The 12,500-nt window shown below is 35.5% G+C and overlaps 1 protein-coding gene and 1 long non-coding RNA gene across 2 annotated transcripts; both read left to right on the forward strand.

The window, feature by feature from the left end:
• Positions 1 to 4,625: 4,625 nt before the first annotated feature.
• Positions 4,626 to 5,877, forward strand: LOC119578407. Its single transcript, XM_037925995.1, has 4 exons — positions 4,626 to 4,685; positions 5,036 to 5,059; positions 5,329 to 5,391; positions 5,653 to 5,877. The coding sequence occupies exons 1-4, from the start codon at positions 4,644 to 4,646 to the stop codon at positions 5,839 to 5,841; spliced, it is 318 nt and encodes a 105-aa protein (XP_037781923.1). The 5' UTR covers positions 4,626 to 4,643; the 3' UTR covers positions 5,842 to 5,877.
• A 3,729-nt stretch (positions 5,878 to 9,606) lies between these two features.
• On the forward strand, positions 9,607 to 10,561 carry LOC119578408. Its single transcript, XR_005229196.1, has 3 exons — positions 9,607 to 9,626; positions 9,894 to 9,956; positions 10,143 to 10,561. It is a non-coding gene; the product is annotated as an uncharacterized LOC119578408 (long non-coding RNA).
• The last annotated feature ends 1,939 nt before the right edge of the window (positions 10,562 to 12,500 follow it).

The following is a 12,500-nucleotide window of genomic DNA, read 5'->3' on the forward strand; positions in this document are numbered from 1 at the left end:
ACGCAGCTCCTTTCCACTCCCCATCGGCAGACGGAGCAGGTAAGCTCGCTCCTTTGAGGACCAAGGCTGCCGTAGCACTTATATCCTTGCCGTGCTTCTGGTTTACGAGCTCACTGCACGTAAATACAATAGTGTGAGAAAAGTTCGAGGAAATGCTAAGGCGATAACAGAAGAAAATGGTCTTTCTTTTTGGTTTTGTCGCTTGATGATGAGTTCGGTTCCACTCGAAGAGCCGCAGATTTCACATCACATTTGCTATAATACTTGCATTCGTTTGTGACTGTTAATGCTGTTTTCTCAGATCACACTTTCTTTTTCGAAATAAAAGATTGAAGAGTCAACATTCTGTCCGGTGTGTTGAAGCAAGCAGCAGGAAATCATGAGCCTTCTCGCCCTGGTCGTGGTCGCCGTCGCCCTCGCGGTAAGCCGGCTTTGGCTCGCTCGTGCAAACACCACGAGCGGGTCTTTGGCTTTGTCCCAAGTGGCTTTTGGCCTTTAGCTGTTTGCCTCAGTGTTTTCTGAAAGGCCTGGCCTTTTATTCACAAATTCTTTTACTACCCAAACTGATACATTTATCCTTCAGCTGTTAAGGTCATTTTTTCGACAAAAGTTGCTTGCAACGCCATTATATATATATGTGTGTGTGTGTGTGTGTGTGTGTGTGTGTGTGTGTGTAGATGTATGTATGTATATATACCTTTTATATGTTGGAAGGGATCAACCTCCCAGAAGCTCCTCATTACCTCATGATGTTTTTCACTTGCAGGCAGGATTACCCTCTACGGTTGAGGTGAGTAGGAGCTATGAAGACACTGTTACGAGCAAATCTTCGAAAAGTGTTTCATGCTATTGGCCATTCGAAACATAATCTAGATCCTGTTTCGAACCGTCTCTTGTAACCACTAGTTATGACTAACAATCATTTATCATTATTACATTTAAACATCATTACATTATTTATCGATATATCAGCAGCTCTATAATACAATGCACTATATTACTAGTATTGGTTAAGCAACTCTCTCGCTTTTTCTTCCAACCACACAACGCGGAAAAGGGAGAAAAAGAAGGACCCATGATGGACAACATGCATGCAATGCCTTCTGGCTTGGTGGTCCAAGTAAGCTAAGTCTTTTAGTTATGCCTCTTTGCTGATATATGTATGAATTAACATGTATATATACATATGTATATATTTGAATATATGTGTGTGTATACTTACATACTTTTGTGTGTGTGTATATCATGTGAATAATAAAACACACACAGATATATGTTTCTATATAAGACTATCCGGTCTCCTTGCAGGTCCAGCAGAAGGTCAACACCGATGACTGTTGCGAGGAAAAGGAGAATATGGATGATGTGGATGAGATGAGAGAAGAGAAGAATAAGGATGACATGCATGAGAGAGAAGAGACGCATGGGACGCAGACGCACACAACTACAACTACTCATAGGCCGCATTATAATGTGCATTATGTAAGTCCTTCTAAGTAGACGCTGCCAGCATCATGAAAAGCCCCTGTGAAAAAAAGAAAAGAAAAACGCGACGAACATGACCACAGAGTACGAAAATGAACAAGGACAAGACCAAGATTGTTTACCTTCCATTGAACATCATTATCAGGAACTTCCTGGCACCCGAATGTTCAATCCGTGAAGTGCCAAGCAACGACCAGGCTTTGTTTGATTTTTTTTCGGAAGTATTTGTACTTCAGAAGATATACTACCAAAATGTATTGTAAAAGATTTTTTTTTTAAACTGATTTAATTGTATATGCTCCTCCCGAAGCCATTATATCGTTGATTGGCAATAAACTAGCACAATGTATTATGGCCTTCTTCCTACATTACCAGTCCTATTTAAATACATAATTTATATGTATATTTTTTACAAATATATGTGCATATATATACATACATATGGAAACACACCAACAGATACACAGAAACACATATGTATATATTATATATACAGAAACACACAAACACAAAAGTACAAATAGATACAGAAACACAAACACAATACAAAAACACAAACAAAAACACAAATAGACACAGAAACGCACATATTACGTACATGCATATGTATATTTATATAAACATATGCTATATATATGGAGAGAGATGTATATCAATCTATCTACCTATCTATTTACATATACATACACGCGCCCAACGCACTATGAAAATATTTCAGTTTTGTCTGATGGATGAGAACCAAATGGCCCAATCTGTCCTGTAAATATCCCTCCAATTAATGGATATAGAAATATGATTTTTGACATGGTCCCAGTTTGTGTGATTTTAGGTAGACCTACTGCGACAACGTAAAATCAGGCACAGAAAAACTGCGCTTGAAGAACTGTTATGAGAGGAGTCAACTGGGGCACCAACACTAAGATCAGGAATATGGGTGAAAAGGAGACCATGACGATTCCCTGTGACATGGCTACGAGCTTCAACAGCTTCGCAAACAGAGAGACAAGAGAAGTGGTAGGCAGCATGTCCATGACAGTCTGTTCACGAAATGGAACTCAGCCAATGTAAATGGTGGGCGTTAAAATCGCCAATAAACATATAGAGTCCTAAATGAGGGTTTCGATAAACAGCGAATATGTGTAACTTTCAATCATTTGAGCAACTTTTCAATGACATGACTTCATGGCACTTGCATTGACCATTCAAATAGCGAAAGCCAGTAAACGAAGAGCGGAGATAGATACACATACCTTGTGTTCTAGGGATACGATTCGTTTCTTAATAAGAAAATCTTTTTTAAACCCAGGAATAAGTAAGTCCGATAAGTGCCGGTATTCAGAGACAAGTGTTTCCGAGCAACACAATATACCGTGGTAAAATGCAGCCACAGACAAGTCTTTAAAAAGCTTTAAGGCCATAATATTTGTATACATAAGTGCACTATTTAGCCCTAGGGCCTGGACTGGGGTGAATATGGCCCGACAACAGTAGCAGCAACAAAACAAGCAATGTGATGCAGTACCAACGAAAAGAAAATAAACAGGACAGATGGAATGGTCAACCTGGAGGTGCAGTCTCGCCAGACTAGGTTGCAGAGGTTTCGACCTAACGTTCGCCAGCCAATGGACCGCTGAGAGTCAAGATGGCTAAAATGCAAAGTGCCCTGAGCCTTAGGCATCTAGCTATGGCACAATGATTTTAGACCCACAATCAATTTAAAGAATTTAAAAAAGGAAGATATAAAAGAGAAAGTATAAAATGAGGTATGGGAGAACAATAACGGACCAGTCCACCACCCTATGTATACATATATGTGTGTGCGTGTTTCAGTGTTTGTAAACGTATACAGACACGCACATACATAAATTTGTGTATGTGTGTGGGTATGTGTGTTTGCTCATAAATAAATATATTATATATATATATTTATATATATACATATATGTATATGTATACACATACATACATTCATACATACACATTATATATATATATATATATCTTTCTCTCTATATATAAATATGTGGATATATGCATATATATGTATATATAAATATGCATATATATGTATATATATGCATATATATATTTATATATATGTATATATATATGTGTGTGTGTGTGTGTGTATGTACACAAATATGAAAGAAAAAACAACCACACTAAGAACTAAAAATAAATCGTAACGTTTCGAACTTTTCATGGCTCCCACATCAGACGATCAATTAACCGAATTAACATTTCGATTTCTTTTTCGTGTCATATATATATATTCATAAAGACATCTACATCTACATCTACATCTTTTTCTCTATATATACATATATATGTGTGTATATGCAGAGAGAGAGAAAGAGAAAGATGTATATATAGATGTATGTATATATATACATATATATTTTTGTGTGTATATATATACATGTATATTCACACACATATATGCGCTTGACTGTATAATTCTCGCTTTAAATGTGTAAAGAAATACTTCCGAGAATTTCACACACACACACACGCACATATATGTATATATATATATATATATATATATATATATATATATATATATGTGTGTGTGTGTGTGTGTGTGTGTGTGTGTGTGTGTGCGCGCGCGCGCTTGACTGTATACAAGTATAATTCTCACTTTAAGTGTGAAAGGAAAGAAATATTTCCGAGAATTTCACTAGAAGCACCTTTAGTTTCAAGCAGGTGAGCCACACTTGTAGCCTTTAGCGTCCTTGGGAGGGAAGGTGGGCGGGAAAGCTCAATATATTTGCCTGAGACGCAGCTCCTTTCCACTCCCCATCGGCAGACGGAGCAGGTAAGCTCGCTCCTGTGAGGACCAAGGCTGCCGTAGCACTTATATCCTTGCCGAGCTTCTGGTTTACGAGCTCTCTGCACGTAAATACAATAGTGTGAGAAAAGTTCGAGGAAATGCTAAGGCGATAACAGAAGAAAATGGTCTTTCTTTTTGGTTTTGTCGCTTAATGATGATTTCGGTTCCACTCGAAGAGCCGCAGATTTCACATCACATTTGCTATAATACTTGCATTCGTTTCTTGACTGTTAATGCTGGTTTCTCAGATCACACTTTCTTATTCGAAAAAAAGATCGAAGAGTCAACATTCCGTCCGTGGTGTTGAAGCAAGCAGCAGGAAATCATGAGCCTTCTCGCCCTGGTCGTGGTCGCCGTCGCCCTCGCGGTAAGCCAGCTTTGGCTCGCTCGTGCAAACACCACGAGCGGGTCTTTGGCTTTGTCCCAAGTGGCTTTTGGCCTTTAGCTGTTTGCCTCAGTGTTTTCTGAAAGGCCCGGCCTTTTATTCACAAATTCTTTTACTGAGACATTTATCCTTCAGCTGTTAAGGTATCTTTTTTCTACAAAAGTTGTTTGACACATCCTTGCAACGCCGTTATATATATATATATATATATATATATATATATATATATATATATATATATAGATGTATGTATGTATATATACCTTTTATATATTGGAAGAGGTCAACCTCCCAAAGGCTCCTCATTACCTCATGATGTTTTTCACTTGCAGGCAGGACTTCCCTCTACGGTTGAGGTGAGTAGGAGCTATGAAGACACTGTTACGAGCATATCTTCGAAAAAAGTGTTTAATGCTATTGGCCATTCGAAACAAAATCTAGATCCTGTTTCGAACCGTCCCTTGTAACCACTAGTTATGACTAACAATCATTTTTCGTTATTACATTTAAGCATCATTACATTATTTATCGATATATCAGCATCTCTATAATACAATGTACTATATTACTAGTATTGGTTAAGCAACTCTCTCGCTTTTTCTCCCAACCACACAACGCGGAAAAGGGAGGAAAAGAAGCACCTATGATGGACAACATGCATGCTATGCCTTCTGGCTTGGTGGTCCAAGTGAGCTAAGTCATTTTGCCTCTTTGCTGATATATGTATAAATTAACATATATATATATATATATATATATATATATATATATATATATATATGTATATATTTGAATATATGTGTGTATATACTTACATACTTTTGTGTGTGTATATATCATGTGAATAATAAAACACACACAGATATATATATATATATATATATATATATATATATATATATATATATATATATATGTTTCTATATAAGACTATCCGGTCTCCTTGCAGGTCCAGCAGAAGGTCAACACCGATGACTGTTGCGAGGAAAAGGAGAATATGAATGATGTGGATGAGATGAGAGAAGAGAAGAATAAGGATGACATGCATGAGAGAGAAGAGACGCATGGGACGCAGACACACACAACTACTACTCATAGGCCGCATTATAATGTGCATTATGTAAGTCCTTCTAAGTAGACGCTGCCAGCATCATGAAAAGCTCCTGTGAAAAAAGAAAAGAAAAACGCGACGAACATGACCACAGAGTACGAAAATGAACAAGGACAAGACCAAGATTGTTTACCTTCCATTGAACATCATTATCAGGAACTTCCTGGCACCCGAATGTTCAATCCGTGATTTTTTTTTTTTTCTGAAGTATTTGTACTTCAGAAGATATACTACCAAAATGTATTGTAAAAGAATCTTTTTTTTATACTGATTTAATTGTATATGCTCCTCCCGAAGCCATTATATCGTTGATTGGCAATAAACTAGCACAATGTATTATGGCCTTCTTCCTACATTAACAGTCTTATTTAAATACATAATTTATATGTATATTTTTTACAAATATATGTATACATATATATATACATATGGAAACACACCAACAGATACACAGAAAGACATATGTATATATTATATATACAGAAACACAAACACAAACACAAAAGTACAAATAGATACAGAAACACAAACACAATACAAAAACACAAACAAAAACACAAATAGACACAGAAACACACATATTACATACATGCATATGTATATTTATATAAACATATGCTATATATATGGAGAGAGATGTATATCAATCTATCTACCTATCTATTTACATATACACACACGCGCCCACACACACACACACACACACACAAACACACACACACACACACACACACATATATATATATATATATATATATATATATATATATATATATATATATATATATATATATATATTATATGCGCGTTCACTCGTAAACGCTAACGCGTTTGGCGAACAGACAACGCACTATGAAAATATTTCAGTTTTCTCTGATGGATGAGAACCAAATGGCCCAATCTGTCCTGTCAATATCCCTCCAATTAATGGATATAGAAATATGATTTTTGACATGGTCCCAGTTTATGTGTGATTTTAGGTAAGACCTAATGCGACAACGTAAAATCAGGCACAGAAAAACTGAGGTGAACGACTGCGCTTAAAGAACTGTTATGAGAGGAGTCAACTGGGGCACCAACACTAAGAAGATCAGGAATATGGGTGAAAAGGAGACCATGATTCCCTGTGACATGGCTACGAGCTTCAACAGCTTCGCAAACAGAGACAAGAGAAGTGGTAGGCAGCATGTCCATGACAGTCTGTTCACGAAATGGAACTCAGCCAATGTAAATGGTGGGCGTTAAAATCGCCAATAAACATATATAGAGTCCTAAATGAGGGTTTCGATAAACAGCGAATATGTGTAACTTTCAATCATTTGAGCAACTTTTCAATGACATGACTTCATGGCACTTGCATTGACCATTCAAATAGCGAAAGCCAGTAAACGAAGAGCGGAGATAGATACACATACCTTGTGTTCTAGGGATACGATTCCTTTCTTAATAAGAAAATCTTTTTAAACCCAGGAATAAGTAAGTCCGATAAGTGCCGGAATTCAGAGACAAGTGTTTCCGAGCAACACAATATATCGTGGTGAAATGCAGCCATAGACAAGTCTTTAAAAAGCTTTAAGGCCATAATATTTGTATACAAAAGTGCACTATTTAGCCCTAGGGCCTGGATTGGGGTGAATATGGCCCGACAACAGTAGCAGCAACAAAACAAGCAATGTGATGCAGTACCAACGAAAAGAAAATAAACAGGACAGATGGAATGGTCAACCTGGAGGTGCAGTCTCGCCAGACTAGGTTGCAGAGGTTTCGACCTAACGTTCGCCAGCCAATGGACCGCTGAGAGTCAAGATGGCTAAAATGCAAAGTGCCCTGAGCCTTAGGCATCTAGCTATGGCACAATGATTTTAGACCCACAATCAATTTAAAGAATTAAAAAAAGGAAGATATAAAAGAGAAAGCATAAAATGAGGTATGGGAGAACAATAACGGACCAGTCCACCACCCTATGTATACATGTGTATGCGTGTTTCAGTGTTTGTAAACGTATACAGACACGCACATACATAAATTTGTGTATGTGTGTGGGTATGTGTGTTTGCTCATAAATAAAAATATTATGTATATATATTTATATATATACATATATGTATATGTATACACATACATACATTCATATATACACATTATATATATATCTTTCTCTCTATATATACATATGTGTATATATGCATATATATGTATATATAAATATGCATATATATGTATATATATGCATATATATATTTATATATATGTATATATATATATATATATATATATATATATATGTGTGTGTGTGTGTGTGTGTGTGTGTGTGTGTGTGTATGTACACAAATATGAAAGAAAAAACAGCCACACTAAGAACTGAAAATAAATCGTAACGTTTCGAACTTTTCATGGCTTCCACATCAGACGATCAATTAACCGAATTAACATTTCGATTTCTTTTTCGTTTCATATATATATATATATATTCATAAACACATCTACATCTTCATCTAGATCTACATCTTTTTCTCTATATATACATATATATGTGTGTATATGCAGAGAGAGAGAAAGAGAAAGATGTATATATAGATGTATGTATATATATACATATATATTTTTGTGTATATATATATACATGTATATTCACACACATATATGCGCTTGACTGTATAATTCTCGCTTTAAATGTGTAAAGAAATACTTCCGAGAATTTCACACACACACACACACATATATGTATATATATATATATATATATATATATATATATATATATGTGTGTGTGTGTGTGTGTGTGTGTGTGTGTGTGTGTGTGTGTGTGTGCGCGCGCGCGCGCTTGACTGTATACAAGTATAATTCTCACTTTAAGTGTGAAAAGAGAGAAATATTTCCGAGAATTTCACTAGAAGCACCTTTAGTTTCAAACAGGTGAGCCACACTTGTAGCCTTTAGCGTCCTTGGGAGGGAAGGTGGGCGGGAAAGCTCAATATATTTGCCTGAGACGCAGCTCCTTTCCACTCCCCATCGGCAGACGGAGCAGGTAAGCTCGCTCCTGTGAGGACCAAGGCTGCCGTAGCACTTATATCCTTGCCGTGCTTCTGGTTTACTGCACGTAAATTCAGTAGTGTGAGAAAAGTTCGAGGAAATGCTAAGGCGATAACAGAAGAAAATGGTCTTTCTTTTTGGTTTTGTCGCTTGATGATGATTTCGGTTCCACTCGAAGAGCCACAGATTTCACATCACATTTGCTATAATACTTGCATTCGTTTGTTGACTGTTAATGCTGGTTTCTCAGATCACACTTTCTTTTTCGAAAGAAAAGATTGAAGAGTCAACATTCCGTCCGGTGTGTTGAAGCAAGCAGCAGGAAATCATGAGCCTTCTCGCCCTGGTCGTGGTCGCCGTCGCCCTCGTGGTAAGCCGGCTTTGGCTCGCTCGTGCAAACACCACGAGCGGGTCTTTGGCTTTGTCCCAAGTGGCTTTTGGCCTTCAGCTGTTTGCCTCAGTGTTTTCTGAAAGGCCTGGCCTTTTATTCACAAATTCTTTTACTACCCAAACTGATACATTTATCCTTCAGCTGTTAAGGTCATTTTTTCGACAAAAGTTGCTTGCAACGCCATTATATATATATATATATATATATATATATATATATATATATATATATATATATATATGTGTGTGTGTGTGTGTGTGTGTGTGTGTGTGTAGATGTATGTATGTATATATACCTTTTATATGTTGGAAGGGATCAACCTCCCAAAAGCTCCTCATTACCTCATGATGTTTTTCACTTGCAGGCAGGATTACCCTCTACGGTTGAGGTGAGTAGGAGCTATGAAGACACTGTTACGAGCAAATCTTCGAAAAGTGTTTCATGCTATTGGCCATGTGAAACATAATCTGGATCCTGTTTCGAACCGTCTCTTGTAACCACTAGTTATGACTAACAATCATTTATCATTATTACATTTAAACATCATTACATTATTTATCGATATATCAGCAGCTCTATAATACAATGCACTATATTACTAGTATTGGTTAAGCAACTCTCTCGCTTTTTCTTCCAACCACACAACGCGGAAAAGGGAGAAAAAGAAGGACCTATGATGGACAACATGCATGCAATGCCTTCTGGCTTGGTGGTCCAAGTAAGCTAAGTCATTTAGTTATGCCTCTTTGCTGATATATGTATGAATTAACATGTATATATACATATGTATATATTTGAATATATGTGTGTATATACTTACATACTTTTGTGTGTGTATATATCATGTGAATAATAAAACACACACATATATGTTTCTATATAAGACTATCCGGTCTCCTTGCAGGTCCAGCAGAAGGTCAACACCGATGACTGTTGCGAGGAAAAGGAGAATATGGATGATGTGGATGAGATGAGAGAAGAGAAGAATAAGGATGACATGCATGTGAGAGAAGAGATGCATGGGACGCAGACACACACAACTACTACTCATAAGCCATATTATAATGTGCTTACATAATGTAAGTCCTTCTAAGTAGACGCTGCCAGCATCATGAAAAGCTCCTGTGAAAAAAAGAAAAGAAAAACGCGACGAACATGACCACAGAGTACGAAAATGAACAAGGGCAAGACCAAGATTGTTTCCCTTCCATTGAACATCATTATCAGGAACTTCCTGGCACCCGAATGTTCAATCCGTGAAGTGCCAAGCAACGACCAGGCTTTGATTGATTTTTATTTTTTCTGAAGTATTTGCATAATGAATTATCAAATTGCTCCCAAATTTTATTGTAAAAGAGATTTTTTGTTTGTTTGTTTGTTAAAGAAAAAATCAAATATTTATTAATTTAATTGTATATGTTCCTCCCGAGGCTATTATATCACTGATTGGCAATAAACTAGCACAATGTATTATGGCCTTATTCCTACATTACCAGTCCTAATCGAACACTCATATATGCATGTATATATGTATATGTATGCATGTATATGTATATATATAGATAGATAGACATATAGATATAGATATGTATATATATACACATTTATTTGAATGTACACACACACACACACACACACACACATATATATACATACATATATATATATATATATATATATATATATATATATATATATATATATATATATAATAAATATATATACACAAATTTACATATATATACATATACACTCGCATATATATGTATATATGTATTTGTGTATATACACAATTGCAGACTATAATTTGTGTATTTTTAACATATATATATGTATATATACATACGTATATACACACAAACAGACACAAAAGCACACATACATACATACATATATATATATATATATATATATATATATATATATATATATATATATATTCATATGTTTACACACACGTATATGTATATAAATACATACAATCATATATATACATACATATATACATGCTTATATATACAGATTTAAACATACATAATTATATATGTATATATATATATATATATATATATATATATATATATATATATGTGTGTGTGTGTGTGTGTGTGTGTGTGTGTGTGTGTGTGTGTGTGTGTGTGTATGTATATATGTATCTATATATCTATATCTATATTTATCTATCTATATACACATATACATATATATATATATATATATATATATATATATATATATATATATATATATATATATATATATGTGTGTGTGTGTGTGTGTGTGTGTGTGTGTGTGTGTGTGTGTTGTATGTATATATGCATATAAACATATATATGTATACATATATATACACACAAATATGCATACACACATATATATGTATACATATACATAAATACATACATATATATATATATATATATATTTTATATATTTATGTACCTACTTATCTATCTATATACATGTGTGTATACATATATATACATATACAAACATATATATATATATATATATATATATATATATATATATGTATGTATATGTATGTATACACATACACGCACATACACAGACACACATACATACACGGTAAAAAAAAAAAAAAAAAAAAAAAAAAAAAAAAAACAGGCAATGAAAAATATTCGTAAACATCTGGAGAAAATAATCACGATCAAGAATGCATCTCAATTTATAAAAACGTCTATGTTCCTTACTTATGCTAATCGGATATTCGAAACAAAATTTAGATTCTGTTTCGAACCGTTCCTTGTAAACACTAGCTTTTGGTAACAATCCTCTCCTGTCCCTGTTGCATTCAAACGTCATGGTATCATCAATCGGTATATCAGCATTTATATAATACAATACATCGCGAATTATACGAATTATTAAGCATTTCTCTCGCCATTCCCCCCAACCACACAACGCGGTAAAGGGAGTAATGGGCGACGGACCTGCGATGAAGGACCACCGATCTCAAAAAAGACCGGATCGAGCAACTGGACTTGTAATGTGAAGCCGCCATGGGCCCCTTGGCGGCCTTGCAAAAAGGCAAAAGCGCGTGTTAGGAAGCCATGGGCGTAGTTCAGGACGTCATGGAGGCTGTGAACATCACAACCTCATTAAGGGAATCTGGATAGAAGAATTTACATGAACAGTGTCATTTTTAGCTTATTTTTCGGCGCCCTGCCAAGAATGTCTAGGTCTAATGGTTAAGTGATGCTGTCTGGCAATTGCTTCGACCCCATCTATGGAAGATCGC

The sequence above is a fragment of the Penaeus monodon genome, chromosome 11 (genome assembly GCF_015228065.2).
Source record: "Penaeus monodon isolate SGIC_2016 chromosome 11, NSTDA_Pmon_1, whole genome shotgun sequence".
In the NCBI taxonomy this organism is placed as follows: domain Eukaryota; kingdom Metazoa; phylum Arthropoda; class Malacostraca; order Decapoda; family Penaeidae; genus Penaeus; species Penaeus monodon.

Excerpts from the sequence above, each read along its gene's own strand:
- LOC119578407 (XM_037925995.1), top strand. The coding sequence starts at position 4,644 with ATGAGCCTTCTCGCCCTGGTCGTGGTCGCCGTCGCCCTCGCG. Across the intron at positions 5,060-5,328 it reads GACTTCCCTCTACGGTTGAG|GGAGGAAAAGAAGCACCTAT; the intron begins GTGAGTAGGAGC and ends AACGCGGAAAAG. Across the intron at positions 5,392-5,652 it reads CTTCTGGCTTGGTGGTCCAA|GTCCAGCAGAAGGTCAACAC; the intron begins GTGAGCTAAGTC and ends GTCTCCTTGCAG.